Source organism: Nanorana parkeri, unplaced genomic scaffold (genome assembly GCF_000935625.1).
Source record: "Nanorana parkeri isolate BGI_ZX_2015 unplaced genomic scaffold, ASM93562v1 scaffold318, whole genome shotgun sequence".
In the NCBI taxonomy this organism is placed as follows: Eukaryota; Metazoa; Chordata; class Amphibia; order Anura; family Dicroglossidae; genus Nanorana; species Nanorana parkeri.
The window spans coordinates 1,310,807-1,334,628 of record NW_017306586.1 but is presented as its reverse complement, the minus strand read 5'-3'; the positions used below and the strand labels follow the sequence as shown (position 1 = coordinate 1,334,628).

At 37.1% G+C, this 23,822-nt stretch overlaps 1 protein-coding gene across 1 annotated transcript in view; it reads right to left on the bottom strand.

Annotated features, from left to right (window-relative positions):
• The window catches only part of TRHDE (thyrotropin releasing hormone degrading enzyme), a gene marked incomplete at its 3' end in the record, with an annotated part of 466,420 nt that overhangs the window by 88,465 nt on the left and 354,133 nt on the right, over window positions 1–23,822 (bottom strand). The window contains exon 7 of the mRNA XM_018558056.1: window positions 22,930–22,995. Within this exon, the coding sequence (XP_018413558.1) occupies window positions 22,930–22,995 (66 nt within the window). The remainder of the gene's footprint in view (window positions 1–22,929; window positions 22,996–23,822) is intronic.

Genomic DNA, 23,822 nt, shown 5'->3' with positions numbered 1-23,822 from the left:
ATTTGGATTCTCTTAACCCCCTTATTGAAATGCCAGATAAGAAATCCTCTTTGCCATACAGAACACTCAAATTCTTGAAATAGAACTATTTGACCTCAGTCTATGTGGACCCCTGATATTGCCTGAAGCCCCAAACAGTAAAAAAAAAAAAAAAATTAGAACGCATCACAGTGGTTGTTTTTTTTCTTTTTAAAATAACATTAATTTAACTGTGTGGCAGCACAGTGATAAATTGTGATTAGGGTTGCACAGATACCAAGTACAGTACTCTGTACAAGTACGAGTACATGTACCGATACTTTTGAGCTTCAAGACTACACTAGAGAAAAATTAAAAAATTAGGAGGCAGCTGTCATTTGTAAGGAGCACACGGAGCTCCAGGGATTTGTACATCTCTGTTTTAATGTACGATTTTGTTTTTATAAATATAAATAAAGTGATGCACAGATACCAGTTTTGCGAGTACGAGTACTGGTACTTGCCGAGTACTTACAAGTACGAGTACTGATACATTTTTGTTTATTGTCATGTGACAGTTTTTCTAAAACAATACAGACTAATGATTTCAGGACAGTGGTGGAGCACCAAAGCCAGATCCCAGCTGCAACCTCTGCATCCCTGGTAGTTCTCATGAAAATGCCAAGTATCTGCACTGGTACTCAAAAAGTATCTGTGCATCCCTAATTGTGATGCACTGTCATGCGTTGTGATACGCCTGGTTGTGATTACATGTATCATTTAATATAATTTTATCACAACACACACACCAACACAGTGCACAAATGTTTTTTAACATATGTCGCTTATTTATAGTTGTGTGATACTTCACTGTTTTACGGTTTCACAAAAAGGCGCAATTTACAATTAATAAATGTGCTATTTATTAATTGAATACACTTTTATCTTTTATATTTAGTCTGAAAAAATGTGCACTGATACTGATTTTAGTGTGATTTTATCAATTTAATTGTGTATTATCATCGGTTTAATATTGCTTTGACAAACATTTGCGCAATTATCGCAGGAGCTACAAAATAAGTAGCACCATCTTTTTATTCTACCGGGCCTGTGCTTTCAGAAGATTTATTGATTGGGGGGTCTTTTACAAATGCTAGCAATGCAGCAGTAGCAAATCAAAACAATGGGAAAAATTGCAAAAATGGTGTGGCCAGCTGAGGTTAAATGCATTCCGGAGGGCTTGGCAGCAAAGGGGTTAAAGGACAGCAAGAAATGTTTTAGAGAAAAACAGTAAGAAAATATTCTGTGGATAATATATGTGTGTGCTATTTATGTATTACTTTTCAAAGTTGAATTGAATTACAGTAGCAATGTGTAGTATGACATCCACTCAATAGATGGAATTAATCAAATAAATGCTAGTGCCACCATGCCACCAGCAGGACAGTCAAAGAAAATGGAAAAGCATGGTTGTCGTTTGAGGAGCGCAAGCCCATTTTGAAAGGGTATTTTAAATTCGAGAAGGTTGTGGAAGTACAATGACAACGGAGGTGTGAGTATGCAGCAGAACCTCCAACACACCTAACAATTGCACACATTCGTGATAAGTTTGAGAAACATGGTACTGTGTGTGATGAGCACAGAGATACAAGTGAACACTTTGGTCAAAGTTGCTCAAGCAGTAGTTTGCCGTAATCAGAAGTGTCTGGACACTGATAGTAACCACTTCCAGCACCTCATGTAATTGCAGAAGTCAAATGTGACTTCTATTCTTCTTTTGTTATCAGTATATATTAAATTCTTTTTCAGCTTCAGTTTCTGATGCACAAAAGAGACTCTGAGGCAGTGCCAGTTGCAGACAGTTGAATTATTGAAAATGCAGAGTCTCTCTCTGTTCAATACTGTACTGCTAGTCTCAGAGAAGCATTGCTAGTCTCATGTATTTAAATCAATAATAGATGTTAATGCAAAATGAGGGAAGTGAAAAGAAGAACAGGCACAGAGAAATTCATCATGTGGAAGCTGTCTATAATAAATACCATCAAAATGTTGTCCTCTCTAACTTCAATTAGCTTTTCATTTCCATGCTAAAGGCTTGGTGTTGTTCTTTTAAATTCCCCTATTATGGCAAATTCACTTGGGTTATCTGCAGAGCCAAATTAGCACATGAAATCCCAGCAGATTCAGGATGAACAAATGAGGTACACTGAAGTAAAGCACTAAGGCCATTTCCACTTAAAGGGACAGGGCATTTTTAGGCTTGTTACTGTTCCTCTGCAGTTTTCTTTAAACATAAAAGAAAAAAAAAGCACTTTCTGCTAACTTTAACCTTTCTGCTGCCAGAGCCATTTTTTCATTTTTTGCAGACATGTTAAATGCACGTTAGGTCTGAGGATTACTTACAACCCTCAAAACATTAACATTTTCTGAAAACAGAGACCTTGTAGAATAAAATGGTAGCCATAGCATTTTTTTTACGTCACATGATATTTAGCCCAACTGTTTATTAAATCCACATTTTTAGTAAAAAAATACAGTCAAATTAGTTTTGTGCACATAAACACAATGTTATAATGAATTTACAGTAAAATATAAAAAAATAGGTTATGTCAAGAAATAGATAGTAAACATATCAAGCCTTAAAATTGAACATGCTGGAGAAAAAGGACAGTGTCCAAAAGACTTTAAATGCTTTCCTACTCCCTAACAGCTCATAATCACCTTCAATTCCCACACCACTCCTTCTCCCCCCCGCCACACACATATCCTGTTGAGATTTACAAGTGAACAGAAATCTCCCGAAGAAACATCAGACTCTAAATTCTGGTGCTTGGTTATAGGCCCAGTGTGATCAAATTTGAATGGGGATACAGTTCTTAGCTCTATGTAAGTTCCAAGTCAAATTGAGAGCTTACACAGAGCTTCCTCTCTAGGTCCTCTACCAGATTTGTTTTTCTCTGTGTGTCTGTTTTGCAGATTTGGTCTCAGATCCTGTCTGGTGAAACCATTGTCAACAGGAGAGGAAGCAAGTGGCACGCTCTCTAATTTAGACAGTAGTTCTAATCCTTCCCTGGTTATTATAAATTAGAATACATTTTTTGGCATTCCATACACTTTAAAGCAGCTTTCAATACACAATCACATACACTTACCAAACAAAAATATAAGAAAAAAAAACCTGTTAAATACAAATTAAACAGTTTAAGGCAGTATTTAGAGTAGTTATGAAATGCTGAAGGCAATAATAACCCACAGCAACAAATGTAACATTATTTTTAAAGGGTTCAGAACTACAAAAGTTGATTGATTGATTGATTGATTGATTGATTGATATGGGTTACTGTAATCTACACACTGCAGCCAGTCTCACTGGTTGGGCTTGAAGATGATAAAAAATAGGAAAGATTACTAACAATTTTCCTAAACATGAGGTCAAGTTTGACTTAAATGGCCATGGAAAACAAAGATGAGGTGTCATTACTCTTTAATCATATAATTATGTTTACTCTAGTAATAACCGAATTAATAAATACATTCATTTAATAAGTTCAAACTTTGTGTTATATACCGTAGCACTGAAAAGAGCTGATTTTTTATATTATGCATTTGTGTTTCTAATCCTCTTATACAGAACTGACTTGGAAAACAATAAACCTTCTCTTGTTATTTTCCTTACCAAAATAAGATTGTGCATAAAATTGGATTTCCATATTGCTTTAAACTGGCTTTATGATCAAACAAAAAATAAACAACTGCAGTCAGCACTTAGGTGTGGTACTCAAACAAGAGAAGAGACACACTTAAAAGCCATAAATCGTCTTTGCCCTATTATAAATAGTATGATGAGCTGAAGGAGTCATTCTGACACACATTCAAATAATTGATAAGTAACACATTTATTTGCACTCAACACTGGCAAAATCTATGAGCTGTAAAGATAGTCATTAATTAATTATAACTTTAACTGTATGCAAACTTGAGCAATAGGGTTAATTTACTAAAGTCTTTCACTTTTGCAAATTAATTTTCCCTCAGCTTAGTGAATGTGGCTAAAATTCACTATGCAAAGAATATACAATCACGAGCAAGGAGAAGGTAACATTTTTTATTTTTGCTTCAACATAATTGGATGATGAAGGTCAACAGAGTTGTACTTTATTTACTAAAGTAAAGGGAAAAATTCCTTGCAAAGTGAGAATTCCCTTGCATAGTGAAAAGCCTATTTTTCATTACTAAATCGACCACAATGAACTTCTCTCATTTGCTCTATTTTGGTCAGTTAAAAATATTATTAAAAGCCTTTTGGTATATTTGTGGTGGGTGAAATGGCAGCCAAGCTAAAATGCTGCAAACCAGTTACGTCAGGGTGGAACCCTGACATGGAGTTAAACAATAGTGATGGGCCAAACAGGCTCGAGTTTGGTTAAAATTCTAACTTTAGAACACCCAAAAAGTTTGAATTCGAACTCGAACTCAATGCAAGTCAATGGGGGTAGAACTTTCAAAAACAATTGTCCCATTTAAAAGGGCTTTTATGCAAGTTATTGGCCATAAAAGTCTACATGGACTGTGCTCTATAAGACACTATATGCATTTGGATTTGTTTAGCCATTTCTTCACTTTGCTATGAGCCATCTACTATGATATTATACAGAAGAGAAAATACGATTGTACGCTGGAATGTTACAGAATAACACCATGTGGAAGGATTTGTTTCTATGCAAAGACGGATACATTAGCTCTTGATTCATGGGGGGAATTTATCAAACCTGGAGCAGACAGATTCTGAAGCAGTTGCCCATGGCAACCAATCAGCTTCTCTCTTCAGTTTGCTCAGGTAAGATTTGAAAATGAAAGAGAGAAGCTGATTGGCTGCAGTGAAAATCTGCTCCAGTTTTGATAAATTCCCCCCATAGTCTCTGTTTTTGTATCAGCTGTGGAGAGTAATGATCACACACACTAACAACCTTTAATTGAGCCATTGTAGGGGAAGTAATTTTAGAATTTTGGTTTGTTATATACTATTTTCTATGAAATTAAATAATTATTTTTGATACGATAATTACATTGTTTGATAAATTATTATAGTGATATATATCTTGCTCCTTGATGGGATCTCTTCTTTCTGAGGGAACCAAATTTTTCATATAATGTTTAGGAGACCCAGGAGTATATATTATTTTTGCAACCCCACTCCCTTGTGTATATAACAAAAAAGTACCCTAAAAGTTGAAAAAAATAGCTGTTTCCCTATGAAATTTTATGAAACCACAATTTTTTGGTAAAATATAAAATACAGGGTCACGTCGGGTAAACATGTCAAGCCATAAAATTGCGCACACCCGTGAAATCGCAGAAAACGACCACACCCAAAATTGGCCATAGGCGACGCTTTGATTGCTTTTGCTGCTCATCAGTTTAGTGTTATCAGTAATTAATGGCCCTAGAATTATTACTTTCACTTCGACGTTCGTGGCCATATGTAACATGTGTGGTGTAATAGGCGCAATCGTTGTTTTTGGACTTTACAACTTTTTTGTGTTATTTAAAAAAAAAAATATTTGTTATTATATTTTTTAAGCTTCTTTATTTTTTTATGGTATCATTTTTTTTTAAACTTTTTTTTACACTTAACTTTATTGCTAGAGACACCTGATTGCTTGAATGTAAACAGCCATCATTGGCTGTTTACATTTCCTAACAGTTTCCCCACTCGTGTGCATGCTGATGCTAATGCTGTTACCATATCTAAAAACTGGTAAGCTTCAATTTATAATATATTTTTATATTTAAAGTTTGCTTACAATTGCTTACAATTCAAAATAATGGAATACTTACAAAAGTGCCAAATTTGTTTATGTACAATGCTTTATTAAAACCAGGGGTAGGCAAACTGGACCATTAACAAGATTCCCAATAGCCCCTAAGGTTCATTTAATTACCTAAACTTGGCAAATGTATCCCAATGCTACTTTAATATAATGGGAATAGTATGATATGAGTAAGTCAAGATATAATTATTTCACACAATATTGTTTATTAGCAACTGCTGGTATATTTCATTATGCACCTTTTAAATTTCACCCTAATTAAGTATATACAGGATCATTATAGAGATGAATTAACAAAATACTTAGATATTAAAGATATTCTGTATTTAATATCTTCATTTTCATTATTAACATATGAGTTGTAACTCCTAAATATTTTGGCAAGCTGGATACCAGTGTAAACTGCTCCTTTAATACTATTATTATTATACAGGATTTAGATAGCACTGCAGCGCCTTACAGTATAAGGAGGACATTCTAGTTCCAATACAAGTCAAGACTAAATAGTGAGGAGGGCCCTGCCATGAGAGCTTACAATCTAAAAGGTGTGGGGCAGAAAGGTGAGGTCTGAGTCAATCCCAATGGAAAAGTTAGGGGAGGGTGCATGGGGGAAGGAAATATAATGAGCTCTTTTTTTTAAATTGAGTTTTAAGAAGCGTAGTGACATCCAGACTGATATGTCAGTTAGTAGGTTAGTGATGCGCAAAGACGCCGAGGGGGTGAGTTGTGGAGTGGAGAGATATATTTGAGTGTCATCGGCATAGAGATGGTAACGGAAGCCACTATAAATGGTATAATTCAGGACATAAACGTGAAATGTAAATTTAAAAAACTTGCTTTAAATGTATGGACATTCTGAAAGACTTATTCCTACTATCAGAATTCCTGCTTTGCTGCATAGTTGACCTTTAGAGTTAGTTGTAGAAATATATACTGTATACTTCTCACAGAGCAGTTGATGACTTTGTGACACCAATAACAATGGCGCATAAAAGGAATTTAGTAAGCTCTAATAGTAATAGTGTTTTTGGATCTCTACATACATATCTCTAGTTCTGAATCACTCTAAGTTCAAACTAAAATGTTATGGCATTTACTTTCTGACAATGGAAACATAAATTAATGAGCACATACATATATGTGTTACTTTATAGCTAAAATTATAAAGTAGACATGACATTTGCTTGATCTGGCAGAAAAACATCGATGAGAAAACCTGCAACTATTAACTATGTTAATAGTGACTTAGTGACTATTATTGAGATATGCTTATCTATCAAACATACAAGACCACTTTATGTTTATTGAAGTGCCTGCGTTGAAAAGAGATGCTTGAAAGGCGTTTCTTTAAAAGGTAAGTATTTTTTATTATACAGATATATATAATGTGGCACTATAATGGCCACATTATCAGCAAAGGTGTATCCAACACTAAATAAAAGATAAACATAAAAAGGTACAATACAATACAGTATAGAATCTTACAAATAATAATAATAACAATAATAATGGAATAATGGTTACTGTTTTAAAATCTAGATGGAAAAATGATTTTATGAAATAATAAATATATACTGTATATATACTGTGTGTGTATATATATATATATATATTTTTGTAATCATTCTCTTTATCTCATGTAATAGATGAGAAAGTATATTATGATATTATTTAATGATAACAGGTGGATTGATTAAAAATTAATACTTTTTATGTTTAACTTATTTATGTATATGTTCTTTAACAAACGAATACTGATAATAGGTAGGTTGATTAAATTAATACTTTTCTTTTTTACATTTAACATTATTTCTAGATTTATGTTTTTAATAAATGCCTTTGATTATCCAAAAGTCTTTATTCTTGAATATTTAAATGCATTTGATAAAAAGCACTTAAATATAATCGATCTCTAAGAATGGGCTACAATGTTGATTGTGTGTGATGAGCGCTTAAGACAACTCGGTCACCCTGTTCCTTGAGTGTGCATATTTGTCATATGTTCATTTAGCACCTGTGAATCTTTGATTATACAGAAGAACCGATGTAACGATGCAATGTAACGAACCAATATCTTTCTAATGTTGTATTTGAAAAATGTCAATAAAAATATTGTTACACAAAAAGCACTTAAATATAATCGATCTCTAAGAATGGGCTACAATGTTGATTGTGTGTGATGAGCGCTTAAGACAACTCGGTCACCCTGTTCCTTGAGTGTGCATATTTGTCATATGTTCATTTAGCACCTGTGAATCTTTGATTATACAGAAGAACCGATGTAACGATGCAATGTAACGAACCAATATCTTTCTAATGTTGTATTTGAAAAATGTCAATAAAAATATTGTTACACAAAAAGCACTTAAATATGTAGTTTTACATTTTGAAAGAAAATATATTAATTTAATCAACCTATCTATTATTAATTCATCTTATGGTATACGTTCTCAGCTATCATGCAAAAAAACCCTGAGAAACAAATATCTATTAAAATTAAGCATGATTTCTAAACAAGGAATTATCAGACATCAGTATAATGTTGTGTAATATATCATGTAGTCAATTAATCACCCTTCAAATTATATAAACCATGTACTATGATGTTGTAACATTCTCTCTTAGTAATTATGCAGATGAGATAAATATAGCGATCATGTAAGTCAAACTTTAATTATCATAGGTTTATATATATATATGCATTATTTTTTTATTGTAATTTTTATTTTCTAAATAACAGTATTTGTCCATCCACATTTTAATATAAGATAAGATTGTATCTATCAATCTAATTATTTAAAAGTTCCATAACAAACAAATACTTACTTTTTAAAGAAACAATTTTGAATGTCTCTTTTAACCTGGGCACCTCTTCTGACCTCACCTCCAGCTTTTTCTTTGAGACAAAATCTACTAATCCATTTCTTACTGGGATCAAATGATCCAGAATACCCTGATGAGCATCAAGCATGACCACAAACAAACTCTGCAACGAGACCAATATATTCTCTGCAAGCTCAAAGATTAGGCTGCTTGATCCCACAATTGGCTTCTTGAAACCTCACAGATCTGAATATACGATCTAGAATAATCTTGATTTCCTGCAAAATAAACTTTTTGGTATTAACTACTACAACTATAGGGATTATTCCTGCAGCATTTGATCCCTCTTTATCTATTCTTTTGACTTGCTGGAGAATCTCCAAGTCACTTCCTGCCCATTAGCTGTTGGTTATAGAGATTTGCTTAATGATATGAGCACATTGGTGAATTGAAGATAACTAAAAGCAGGGCACAAAATGATACAGCAGATGTATAATATAAAATTACCAGAACTGCATGTTATTCTGAAATTGTAAAAAGAGACAAAAATGAATCCTTTTAAGCCAGGTCATGTAATAAGCTTGAAGGTATCTGCTATGTGGTCTGTGCTACAGTTGACTACCCTCTAGAACATAAATAAGACTTTTGAGGCATATTTGCAAATCAAAAACTTGCCAGATACAGGATTGCCGGAAGACCACTTACCTTTTGATATAGGGTCAATCCCTCACTAGCCAGATGTCTCCCTGCTTCCTTGGTAGAAAATTAAATTCTGCTATGTCCAATGCCAGCAAGAGAGTAATTTCATTATTAGCAGTGGTTTCCTTACCTGGGTGAGTCTGCTTGTGGCAACATATTGCCAAAGGCAGACTCGCCACTCTGAAATAACCGTAACTCTGAATGTTAACTCCTCTGAGATCCTGAGAGGAGAAAATTTCCTTGTGACAAGATCACAGTGCTTCCAATAGCAATACTGAAAGCAAGACCTCTCTATTCAGATCACCATTTTACCACAAAAAAACCTGGTCCTAACCTGGATTAGAATATTTTGACAATGTGTTAATGTACTTGTCTATGTGAAATGACTGTCTTTGTCCTAAGGACACAATAGCTACTAAAAAAGCCATTTCCTTACCTCAGTCCTAGGGGTAGTAATATCATTAACTGAAAAAGGTTAAAAGAGAACATAGTAGGGGGCCCATGCCTACAGCTGGCTAAGATGGATGTGTTCTAATCAGCTCCACAGCAGCTTGGGAAATCACAGGATAACATAGCCACAGAGTGTTAATATTTCTACTAGCCACCCATGCAGACACTCTCTGTATCTCCTGGGAATTCTGCTGATATCAGAATGGTACATAAAGCTAGCCAGAAAAGGACAAACTGCTGCAGGAAACCTTGGGCCATGCATCCCACAAGATGGCACAGAAGGTTCTTGACAGAGGTGAGGACCTACTTATCAGAGGAACCTTCTGATCCCCTGTATAATGAAATCCAAGCTTCACAGACTGAGCTGGTTGACACAGAAGCTTTAATGGCACAGTATGAGGACATGCTATACAAGACCTTAGAAGAGGTCTCTAAAGAAATGACCACCAAACTTATTAATGAAACTCGGGACATTAACAAATGTACCTCTGCACTAAAGATGCACTGCAATGACAGTACAATGGTCATTGATAGACATGCAGATGAAATTGAGAGGCTACGGTCAGCAAATGTATCCTTGCTAATGCAACAGAAGGACTCAATAGAAGTTGTAATGGATGTGGTTAAGTATGATTATGACAAAATGCCTATCTCAATAGATCACTTGCAATATATATGTTATTTTGCTATTGCTCGTTTTCCTTACTCAAAATTGTTGCTTAAGCAACAACCCCCTCCCCCTCCTATCCGAAGTACGCACTAGAAATAGGAACCAAGATGGCGCCTGCTCTTCAGGACAACACCCAAGACGAAAGATATAAACATCCTGGCAGGAAGTTATGCATGAATGGATCTAACCAATGATAAGCTAGAATACATAAGCTAAAATGCTTTTTTGCAATGCTACATTTAACCATACACGTTCTGCATGTCTATATAAAACTATGTTAAAGCGGAACAATAAAACAGAAGTACCTTACTCTGAACGTGTCTCAGCGTGAATTCTTCTCTCTCTCTCTGAGTGAACACTCTATTGAATCAGGCCAGGTGGCAGATATAAGTACGGAACCTTTAATCCGGTCCAAATTTGTGATCAGGTTCAAAACAAAGTCAATAGTGGGCCTACAATCCACTGTAACTGCTTTATGTATGGAAGTGGCACCTGAAGTACCAACAGAACTTGAATTTGATAGAATCCACCTGGCCCTTTCCAGACAATCCCCTCATGACCCTCCAAGTGACATAATAAAGTGCCTCCAACTCAATTTCTATAGCATTAAATAGTTCCTACAAGCTGCAAGAAACCACTAATTCATGGAATTTCCAGGCAATAGCTGACACCTTTTTACAGACCTCTCTCTAGGAACATTTCCCAGGTGTTGGGAATTTAAACCAACCTTACAGGTCTACAGTCTTGATGTCACTGTTGATTCCTGTTTAAGCTACAGTTCTTGTATGACAAGAGGTCTCACTTGCTTACTAAGGTTGACAAGGCTAAGAAATGGCAGGGTTTCCAAACTAACTAACTAACTAACTAGAGGCACAAGACAGGGCTGCTCACATACTTTGTTTTTTCACTGATAATGTTCTTATGATATCGTCTAACCCATTGGTTTCCCTCTCAAATCTGATGCCACTGCCTACAAGATTTGGAGTACTCTCTGGATAAAATGTCAATGCAACTAAATACCAAGCCTTGAACATCTCTTTGCCTGATTGTTGTGTCAGAATATTTATTGGCAGCACCCAAAAAAATATATTAACTTGGATAGCAGAATAATGTTTACTGCTGCTATTCTGCCCAACCAACATATCTGATATTTCTTCCAGGATTCCATCATGTGCCTCACCTGGCTTATAACTGGAGGATGATTTGCTTGATACAGTTGATCATAATCGGCTACTAAATATACACCTAGATAACCAATACTACGTGATTCCCAAGAAAAGGGATTTTAACTCTAAAATCTTTAACTCTTTGCAACAGCTCTTGCGTTATAGCTACACAAAACTGAACTGACAAGGAGAACAATCTACCAGCTCAAGGATTTAGATTATTATCCAGGGATAGTTGTAGTGTACCCCCATCCTTCATATTGGTAAGGTGATGATCCAGACACATATTCCCTAAATCACTTAGCATTGGTCCCTGTCTGTCTCTCACAGACAGGACCCATATTAGGTTGAGTTTGCTTTACTAAGAAGCTCACAGCTACCAACTAGAATCAAAACCTACCTTGGAAGATAGAATATGATTGGCTATACCACAATTAGTAAAAGAGGAAGCTACATAGCACCTGCTTCCTGCAGTAGACTTATACACCCATGTGTAAACCTATCTGAAATCTCGCAATGTATGTTGCATTTTATCTTATGCTGCTGTGTGCAGGCGAAACTGAGATATAGGGGTTGATTTACTAACCTTATAAACACACCACGAACATGTATACACCTCTGTAGTGTGTTCCCTCCCAGCATGATCTATGGGTGGAATCTAAACACCTTTGTAGTGTGTACACACCCAGCAGGTGTGTTGTGCAAAGCCCTGCATGAAGTACAAGGTGATGTTGTGTAAATTAGCTCTATGTTGTGTTGCTTGCGTTGATGAATGCATGAGCTAACCATTTTTGTCTAAACTGTGAAGCAGCATTACATATGCATCATGTGCATGATTTTTCCATATATGGCATTAGTGGAAATATGCTTTTAGAGACTTTTTGGTTGATAAATACGTTTTGCTGTGTGAAAATCACACGCACCAGGTGCGTGCGTGTATTTAGGTTAGTAAATCACCCCCATAGACTTTGATAGCTCCCTCCTCCTCTTCCTGTCCATGATCCTGACCACCAAGGAGGTAAACACTTGACTGATAATTCTTATGTCACTGTTTTTTCACTTTCCCAACACAAAAACCAATCCAGTTCTAGTGCATTTGCTGATTCCTGTGACAGTGTGCCTGCTCCCCCTGCATTCCTGTGACCTTGCTTGTGTCTGGAAACTGCAGGGACAGTGAGAAAAGAGCTATCAATCAAGAGTTTGTGTTTTAGGCTGAATACGGTCAGGAAAATAAGTGAAATCACTGTGGGAGTTAGGTGACTGAGCTGTTAAAATAATAGAAGGTGACACTTCTTTAAGTAAAATGTACTGCATTACATTTATTAAAAAAAAAGGTATGTGCAAAGGTCCAGTTTATAAAGGTATACAATTATCAATTTTCACTGTTTCTGTGTCAATGATTTTGGTCTATATAGTGTTATGATTTTTGTTGGTATACAGAAAAGGAAATAGGTAGATACAATTGAACTAATACAAAGACATGCAGTTTCATCAATGACTCTCTAGTTGTGTGAATCCTTTAAGTATTCCTTCAGTATTGCAACTGGGCAGCTTAAGGAAAACCGCTGGTGATTTCTATCATGAACACCAGTTATCCCCATTGTGACTATATATTTGTCAGTTATATTTCAAGATCATAAAAGATAGTGAACAGAGGCCAAGTAAGTGACTGGTGGGAAAAATGACAACACAGTTTTATCCTCCTCTGCAATCAGTAGTGATTATATTTATTACAGTGTATTTTATACAGTAATACGAAGGAGTCCTAAGGAACAGCAAATCTCAATGAATCTTCCTTATACTGCAACTATTTTGCTATTGCCCAACTGTTTTCCTATTTTATTGTGACAAAAGATATAGTAGCCCATGGAAAGCCCTGCACAATAGATCTTTTGCGAGATGCCTTTTCTAGGTCAATAGAATGCTTAACCCTTTCCATCCTAATACATACTATTTGTGCATATTACTAAAGTAAAAACAATTCTCTAAGAAACAAATTAGAAAAGAAGTGTTGGAGCCTTCAGTGTTAGCTTTGCAGTTAGTTGTACTTATAAGCAATAACGTTCTGTACTATTTAAATAATAATAGGGGAGAAGAAATAGATACATGTGACTGGTGTATGGTTTGCAACATGTATATTTACAAATAAGCTGCTGTCATAATATTTTATTTTAGTATGTATGCTATCATAAAATGTTATTTTAGTTTTTATGCACATCTAGACTGTATGGGTGCAAATATTCAGATATCTTGGGTTTATACTTTTATATATATGCATTTATCTGGTATCTGAAAGCTCAATATAGTACATGCCAGAAGCAGAGGGCACAGATCAATTTCATCTGGTAGTTGTGCCATTATTTGGCTTTGTACTCCAAACATTTTTAGGTTACACTGATGAAGTCCTTTTGAGGTGAAATGTTTCAGAGAGACACCTCAATTTTCTTATGTGACTCTCATGGCACCCATCACATAGCCATTATTGGTGGATGGTGAGACTATATTAAAAGAAAAATACAAATCCAATCAGAAGCCTATGGGGAGAAGGATTCCACTATTCAGGGAAGTGGTCTGAGGGTGGGGGATAGGCAATGTGACCATGTTTTATGTTAACCCTAAATATGGGTGTAACATGAAACATGTTCACAAATGTGGACTTAACCTTCAATATCTGCAGTTAACTGCCAATTCAAAGAATTGTTAAAACAGGGGTTTCAGAGTCCCAAGGTTACTTTTGGCCTGCCGATAAGGGGGTAGAGCCGGCCCTTCTATACCCAAAAATCCTTTGCACCAGCCCTGCGTGTCACCACACGACCACTTTGCTCACATGGGAACTTGGTTAGGCACACGCTCCCTGCAGCGTGTGGGTGCGCAAACTCCAGCTCCAGCACCATGCTCCCCTGCCCTTCCTCTCACACACTGCTCAAATAAAAGAGGCAGTTGATGCTGTGCCTGAAACCCACTTGTGATACAAGTACATAGCTGTACTTGTGATACAAGTACAAAGCAGCAAGATATCGGAGTGACTAGCAGCTTGCAGCACTGTGTTCCTGAGATCACTTCTGCTGGGAATATTACTAATTTGGCATTTATCACCCCATGCATAGGTGGTCCATGTTGACAATACCCCCCTTTCATTAGTGGTCAATTGCAAGAATGCCCCCTTGCATTGGTGGTCACTGGCAATAATGCCCCCTTGCATTAGTGATCACTGGCAAGAATGCTTCCCCTTGCATTGGTAGTCAGTGGCAAGAATGCCCCCTTGCATTAGTGATCACTGGCAAGAATGCTCCCCCTTGCATTGGTGGTCAGTTGAAAGAAAGCTTTTCTTTCATTAGTGGTTAGTGGAAAGAAAGCTTTTCTTTCATTAGTGGTCAGTGGAAAGAATGCTCCTCTTTACAGTGGTGGGCTCTGTCTCTTGGCTGTCTCTCCTCGCTCTCTCTCCTGGATGTCTCTCCTCTCTATCTTCTGGCTGTCTCTCCTCTCTATCTTCTGGCTGTTTCTCCTCTCTATCTTCTGGCTGTCTCTCCTCTCTATCTTCTGGCTGTTTCTCCTCTCTATCTTCTGGCTGTCTCTCCTCTCTATCTTCTGGCTGTCTCTCATCTCTCCTTACTCTCTCTCCTCGTCTGTCTCTCAGGTCATTTTAGTTTGATATCACTGTGTTAAAAGGTAGTACTGGGAAATCAAATAAATCTACAAATAGTAAAGAAAGTGTAAATTGTTTAGCTTAAATTGGTGCACATGAACTACATTAATGCTTAAAACTACAGTCACAAATATTGACTCTTGTCAACATATCCAGTAAATAGAAGAACCATATAGTCAGTCACAGAGGTCCTAAAAAGATCCCTAGTTTTGGAACAAGGTTGTTCCTCACACTTTACTTACATTACAAACTTACCAAAATGCAGTGTGAACCAATAACGTGAAGTACTGGTAATAGAGCTGTACAGGGAAGCTATGGCAGGCACAGGGATACTTTTCGTTGTGCCCCTTGGGCTTAGTCATACAATCTTATGTCATATGACCATGCAAAGAAGTTACATAACGAAGCATTCCAGCAGTGGCCTTGTAGCTTCTCTGTGCATTTCTGCCATGGAGAAACTAGCACATCCATTATCTCTGCAACTATGGTAAGTATAAAGAAGAGCAGATATATGGTAAAAGAACAGACCCGAGCGGGGACCTACTCACAGCAGCTAGCCAGTTACTATCCCACTTCACTTCAAAGAAAACTTTGAAACAAGTATTTTTCCACATTAAAAGTTATATTATATTTTTTCTATCATTCTTTCAGTTAATTTGTATTCATATTTTTAGACATTATCCCGTTTGCAGTATAACTTATATAACATTTTCTGCTTCAAATGAGAAGTGACAGTTCACATTAAATACATTATTTACAGGTCTGGCACTGTTAAACTTAGCCCAACTCAAGTTCTCATTTACTCATGCAGTACATCCATGGTTTACATATACACAGCCCACTTAATGACATGGTCTGAAAAAGGTATCATTTTCACAGTCTTACCCCTTCTAGCAAATGCAACACAAACTGTGTACTTAAATCAAATTAAACACTGTAAAAAAAAAGCTTTTCAATTGTAGTTTTAACCTTTGTAGCATGGGAGAAAAGTATATGCTATGGGATTAAGTGTAACATTACAATAGAACTTGGCTAGTGTGTCTATAAAAGCTTTAATTAGGCTTAGCTTATCGGAGATTCTTATTGCTACTGCCCCCTTTGGGATATATCTAATAAGCAGATTTATATAGCAATCACTACAGTGTATTCTAGGGGATTACCAATTGCAGTTCAAAAACAACTATAGCAAATCATATTAAAATTATATTATCAAGTCAGATGGCTTTGATTTTGAGCAGGCCTTATCTGTGATTGATATAACTTTGACTTTCTTTTGTTTATTTTTACATTTCAGTACATTTAAGGGCTAAAGCAGGGGTGCAAAATGTGACCTGATCTTGAATGTAGTTTATTTAAAATTCAAAATGAAAAGCTAACGGAGAACAGATAAGATTGATTGCTCTCTCTATCTTAGCATAATTGTATTTCAGGTGAACATCAATTTACTTTAAGGGACATTTCTAAGTAGTGTGCAGTATTATAAATAATTCATCATCCATGGCTGCCTCTAAAATGATTTCGCCAAAACAGATTTCAAGAGAATAAATGACTTTCATTGTTTTTGTTTATTTTTAATGTTCTTTCTGTTTGTCTTTAAATTGGTTAAGGTGGATTTGTTAGTTATAATAATTGTCACACACCCGTCACAAGAAACACATTTTACTTCTGTTGTTTATTGTTAAGAAAAACTGACTGAATTACAGAAGAGCATTGCCCTTGTCTGTGAATTTAACAGGAATAATACAGTTATAAACACAAAACAAAGTGTAATGCCACCTTGCTGGCATAATGTTTAAAAGCAAATATAACTGCAAAATTGACTGGCATGTTAAAGATCAAAGGAATTAAAGGAAAATTATAGTGTATTTTAATTAATTTGATGTAATTTTTTATGTGACTTTTATATCCTTACTTGCTGTCAAACATTTTCATTATCCTAAAATATATGCCGATTTTTAAAATGTTCTCTTTAGCGGTCAATTGTGTATCAGGGAACTAGCATCACTGATTAAGGGTTACTGAGATAAGCTCAGTTACACTAATAGAGAGGCTATTGATTTCATTCAGATAGACTTGTATTGACAGAGATTGAGCAGTGAAGCACAGTGAGTTATAGACTATACAGTGAAACCTTTTTTAAAATAAATAAAACTCAAATAAGATTATTTAGGTTAAAGTGACACTAAACTCATGAGTTAAATCTTAAAAATGCATTCAGGTACCTTAACTATTAACAAGAATGTCTTATTTGTGTATCACTCAGCCGTAGATCCTGAAATCATCTCTGAATTCGTGCTGACACTGTCCTTCTTTCTGGAGGGTGGCAACTTTTGTTCCCCATGGGCCCTGTGTGTGTTGTAAAGTAGCCACCGCTCCAAGCTCCCTCCTGTAATCAACTAGAATCTCAATACAAATTAGTAAACAAAACATGAGTTTGTAGTCCATCACGGGTGTGAGCTGGGAGCAGTGGCTAGTTTACAACACACAGGACCATGGGGAACAAAAGTGCCACCCTCCACCCTCAGGACCTAAAGATTTGAGGATCTACAGCTGAGTGATACAACATAAGCTACACTTACTTTTCTAATTAGTTAAGGTACTTGAATGCATTTTTAAAATGTAAGTCCTTTATTTAGTGTCAATTTAAGCTAATCACTGCACTGTAGGGAGTACCCTTGCTCTCTGTGTGGGAGCAGTGGTCACTCTGCAGAGGCCCACTGTGCCCCCTTCTGAGTCAGACGGACGAAATTTCGGACAAAATTAGTTAGCGGTAGTTCGTTCGAACGTTCGTTTTGTTTTCGTTTCTTATTCGCTTCGTTCACTCGTTCGTCCGTTTGCAGCAATGTGACATTTGAAGGGGAAATTTTTTTTCTCTCCTTCTCTAATGTCACTCTGCTCCAACGAACGGACAAAACGAATAAGAAACGAAAACGAAACGAACGTTCGAATGAACTACCGCTAATGAATTTCGGAAACGAAAATTTGGATTCGTTTGCATTAGTTATATCTGTAATTCGGATACATCCGAATGTCCGAAAATTCATCCGAATTTCGATTCGTAACGAAACGAATCGCACATGTCTACCGCTCATCAGTTTAGTGTTATCAGTGATTAATGGCCCTAAAATGATTGCTCACACTCCCATGTTTGTGGGGTGATATGTGTGATGTAATCATTGTTTTCGCATGTAGGTGCACCCAATGCATATTTATGTTTGTATGTGCGTGCACAAGGGGGCAGGGGATTTTTTAATATATATATATATAAAACTTACATTTTTTAAACTTAAAACAGGTCCTCTTTAATGCTATCACATAAGGGCATTAAAAGCCCCCTATGTGATCGCTAATATACAATGGCAGGTCCTCTTTATGGAGACATTAGGGGACTCTAGGAACCCTAATGTCACCTTGGGAGCCCCAAAGAAGCTGATGAAGCAGAGATCTGCTTCACCAGCTTCTTCTCTGGCTATTACAGCCAGACAAATGACAGCTAAAGGCTGAAGTGATGTAACACACATCGCTTCCACTTTTTAAGAGAGAGGAAGATAGATCAGCAGTGGGAGAATGCTGATCTCTCCTCTGTTCTCAGTATAGGCAGCCACTGTGCTAGCCCCGGGCCCGCAGGGGGGACAGCGTAACCCGGGATAACCGGCAGTGATGGCGAAGGGGGGGAGAACGGCAGCTGAGAGTGGTGCAGCAATGGAGTGGGGGTCTACACACTGTATGTTGTCATACAAGCGATCAACTGGCTATAGAGCCAGACAAATGCTTGTATGGAACAGCTAGTACCAGCAGTTTATATTCCCAGCGGGATTCTACATGTACGTCCACCCGCTGGTAAGAGTCCGCCATCCGCCCGTGTTTTTACAACACTGTCAATCCACCTGCCTGAAAAACAATCATCAGCACTGAAATGTTTTTTAAGTCCAACTGAACTTTCAGTTTAAATTAGCTAAGTAGATTCTAGGTGCATTAAATCAAAAGATGTACTGTTATTTTTCTTTAGAAAGCAGGCACAGCCTGAGTAGATAAGTCTGTCCCCTGCGTGAATGCTGCAGAGAAGAACCTTTGGTCTGTATGGAAGTAGTGGCTACTTGGCAGAGGTCTGACACACTACCTTCTAAGTCAGACCTATAGCTCTGCAATCTGCTAAACCCATGCTCACTGCTGATTGGAGAACTCTAGCTTTGACTTAGTTGGGAAGGAGGGCTATCAGACCTTAGCAAAGAGATCACTGCTTTCACACAGTGCAACATGCGGGTAGGGAAAATATTCTTCTACTAAGGCTGTGTCTGCTTTCTAAAGAAAATTAAAAGTAAGATTAAATGTAAGATTTTGTGCACCTTTTGTTTTAATGCACCTGTAGCCTATTTCTTTTTAATTCCCCCGAAAGTTTTTTTAGCTGATTTAAACTGAAATTTTCAATGGGCTTTAACACATATCTGTGCTGACGATTGTTCTACATTGTTTACAGCAAAAAATTGATTATTTTGCAATATGAAATGTCTGTTTTTTTAGAAGTTTGTAAATATTTTAATACAACCCCAATTTAAAAAAAGTTGGGTCGCTTTGTAAAATCTACATAAAAACTGAAAGCAATGATCTGCAAATCTCATAAACCCATATCCCAGATAGCAAGAATAACTTGCCACAAACGTGTCAGGGTTAAATTGTAATTCTTTCTAACTTGCTGCACACTTTCCCTGGCAAGTTGCAGACTTGCATAACACTTGCAGCACAAGTTCTAGTTGACACTTTTTGAATTTGTAGCAAATGTGCTTGGCAAGTCTACAGCAAGAGTCCTGCATGTCTTAGCAAGAGCTCTGCAAGTGTACAGCACTTTTGCAAAGCGCATTGATCTGGAGACTTGCATTGCAGACTTGCTGTAATTGTGCAACAAAATTGTGAAGCTTGGCAACAGTTTACCAAGCCATTTTCAAACTTGCAGCTCAATTGCTTGCTATCTGGGATGTTATAGACATGTGCATTCTGTTTTGGACGAACCTGGAAATCAACAAAATTCTGTTGATTTGGCGTCCAAAATTCGTTTTCGTCCGAATCTGAAATAACAAATGTATTATATGCCCAAATATACAAAAACTATATTCGTACATAAATGAGTCTATAGAACGCGCTGCAGCCTTATTGGCCACCAGCGCATTCTGCCTGCCGCCATCTTGGAAGCGGACCTATGATGTCACGTGCCACCATTTTGGAGTATATTTTGGTATACATCAAGATGGCGGCACCCTAAATTGCCATCTTGGTGTATACCAAGATACACTCCAAAATGGTGGCGCGCCAATGTGGCCGTGGTTTGTTCTGCAGTTTATTGTGCGGTTTCAGATTCAGAGGCTCGTTGCCTCTGAATCAGCATTAACATTTGTTTCCTTTAATGAAACAAATGAAAATGTTTTTAGTCCAAAACAATTTTTTTGCCATGCACATGTCTCATATTTTATTCACCATAAAAAAAAGAAAACATATAAAATGTTTAAACTGAGAAAATGTACCATTAAAAAAAAGGTAATTTTGAAATTGGTGGCAGCAACACTTCTCAGAAGAGTTTGGACAGGGCAACAAAAACCTGGAAAAGTAGGTGGTACTAACAAGGAAGAGCTGAAAGAACATTTTGCAACTAATTAGGTGAATTGGCAAAAGGTCAGTAACATGATTGGGTATAAAAAGAGCATCTTAGAAAGTCAGAGGGGTCTATTCACTAAGCTGCCGTAGGCAGCCGAGTGACTGACCGACCTGATGTGAAGTGAGCCGAACACTGTTCGGCTATTCACTTCAGGCTGGTATGGCTGATTTCAGCCATACATCGGCTGAAATCAGCCGTACATCGGCTTGCTTCACATGGCTTCGGGTCAGCCGAACATGCTCAGCAGGTTTGGCCGACCCAAACTGCAGAAGGAGTTCGACTCAGCCGATCCAACATCTGGATCGGCTGAGCCAAACATCTGGCAGGCTACTCACTGCTGTTCGGCCTATTCTTATAGATGCCGAACAGTAGTGAGTGAATAGCCGAATCCCGCTGAACGGCATTCGGCTCGGCTGTTCTGCTCGGTCCCTCAGAGGGACCGAGCAGAACAGAAAAATAGTTTAAAAAGTAAAAAAAGTCAATAGAAAACGATTGTGCGGAGCTGGCAGTGACAGCTAGCTCCGCCCAATAGTTTCCTATTGTCCGGCGGCTCTGCTGCTGTAAAAAAAAAAACGAAAAAAAACTCTCCTGGGCGCTCTGGCTGCCCAGGAGAGAAACACTGCTTTTTCTTTTTTTCTTTATTCTGACACGAAGCGATGTCAGAATAGAAAAAAAAATGTTTCCCATTGAAATGCATTGCTACATTACTATTGGCTATTTCATATTGCAAATTGAAATAGCCAATAGTAATGTAGCAATGCATGTCAATGGGAATTTTTATTTTGTTTATCTATTCTGACATCGCTCCGTGTCAGAATAAAGAAAAAAAAAGAAACAGCAGTGTTTCTCTCCTGGGCGGCCGGGAGCAGGAGACTCCAAGGGCGCCAGGTAGAGTTAGCTGTTTGGAGATTAGTGTCCCTGGTTAGCAGGTAACTAGGGATGCTGATCTCTCTGCAAGTGGCCGGAGCCAGCCGTAAGATCACGGCTGGCTCCACCCAGCTGTCAGAAGCAGGCTGTCGGCTGGCCAATCGGCATATGCGTTCGGCTCGACTGAGCTGCTTGGCCACGTTCGGGAGCTTTACGGGCTATAGTGAATAGCCCGTACAGCACCCCTTCAGTTCTACTGAACCGAAGCGAGCCGAAGGATTGGCCGAAGCTACGGTTAGATCCTTCGGCAGCTTCGTGAATAGACCCCAGAGTGTCTCAGAAGTAAAGATGGACAGAGGTTCACCAATCTATGAAAAGCCCAAGATTGTTGAGTAGTTAATATCCTATATAAGGCAAAAATGGGACAACATTCCTCTCTGAAAAACTCCAGCAACTAGTCTCCTCAGTTCCCACACATTTACAGAGTGTTGTTCAAAGAAGAGGGGAGGTTACACCATGGCAAAGATGGCCTGTCCCAACTTTTTTGTGCTGCGATCAATTTCAGAATTACCTTATTTTTTCTTAAAATTGTAAATTTCATATGTTTTCTATGTTCTATTGTGAGTAAAATATGGGTTTATGAGATTTGCAAATCATTGCATTCTGTTTTATTAAGATTTTACACAGTGTCCTAACTTTTTTGGAATTGGGGTTGTAAGAAAAAGCCTACGATAGCCCCTTTCATAAAGTCTTCTATAAGTGATAATTAAAACTTTTCACTAAAATATTTCCATAGTATGAAAATCTCTAGAATTTACATTACAAAGCTCTGAATAGTTTTTTTGAAGCACACTAGTCAGCATTATTAGATTTTTATATTGTACATCATTTTTATAAGAGATTTTAGAGGTTTTCAAATGAATTAAAGACTGCATTTTAAGTCAACCAAATTCCAACAAAAAAGTTGTTTTCATTTTATTTAGATTTCATTAGGGAAATAAGAACTTTTACATACATAGCACCCCCTGGTTTAATCATGTCTTGTACAAGTGGGAATACATTTCAATCTGTTCTTTGTTGTATTAATAAGTGTGTGTTTTATTGAAATAATGTAACCACTGCTGTTATTTTGTTAGGCCAACTAAAATAATAGATTTAAGTGAGTTACTTACCTGCAAACCTCGCTGAAAAACTTTATGGCCCATAAAATTGGCCAGCATTCGAATTAAGGCTGCCCCCTGTAGGGAAAAATATCAATTAATATTGTAAACCCAGTAAATAATTATTTTATGAAAATATAAATACATTAAATTAAAAAGCTTGTTTCATTAAAACAGTAAAAAAGCTCTATGTTGCAAAAAAAGGAACAAAATATTTACAGAGTACCATTTTGAATGACATCCATGTGGATTAGCAGTTTCTTAATCAATGTTTAAGAACTTTTAATTTAACCTCTTGCCATCCGCCCATCTTCTGGGAGAAGTGATGTCCTACTGGAGTGCAATATTCATCCTCTTTGTGGTTCTTGATCGAGCTCATGTGTAGGTTCATCCTGAGCTGCAGCTTAAGGCCAGTTTCCCCAATGTAACATTGGGGAAACCTTTGTCACATGCTGAACACTGTATCATGTACACCACGTTAGCAGATGTGCATGAGTATGACCCCTTAATGGTGTACGCTTTGTTATTGTGACTCACTGTATTTCTGTCACATATATGTTGGCAAAGTTTGCAGCGGGGTTTATTGCATTGTACTGTGCCGTTCTGTGTAAGCGCCTGTTCTGCGGTCAGCTTACTGCGTACCAATTTTCTTCTCAGGTTCAGTGGTTGCTTGAATGCTAGTATTGGGGGCTGAGGGAATATTTATTTAAGTATGTGGTCTTCTGAGAGTACTGGCTGTAGATCTTTTAGTTATTTTGCGTATTACCTCTAGAGTAGGGTTGTAGGTAACTACAAGAGGGGTCCTGGTTTGGTTTTTCTTCTCTTTGTACTGTAGCAGTCTTTCCCGTGGTGTTCTTAGGGCAGATTTAATCTTTTTAGAAATAGTCTTTTCCCTATAGCCCTTT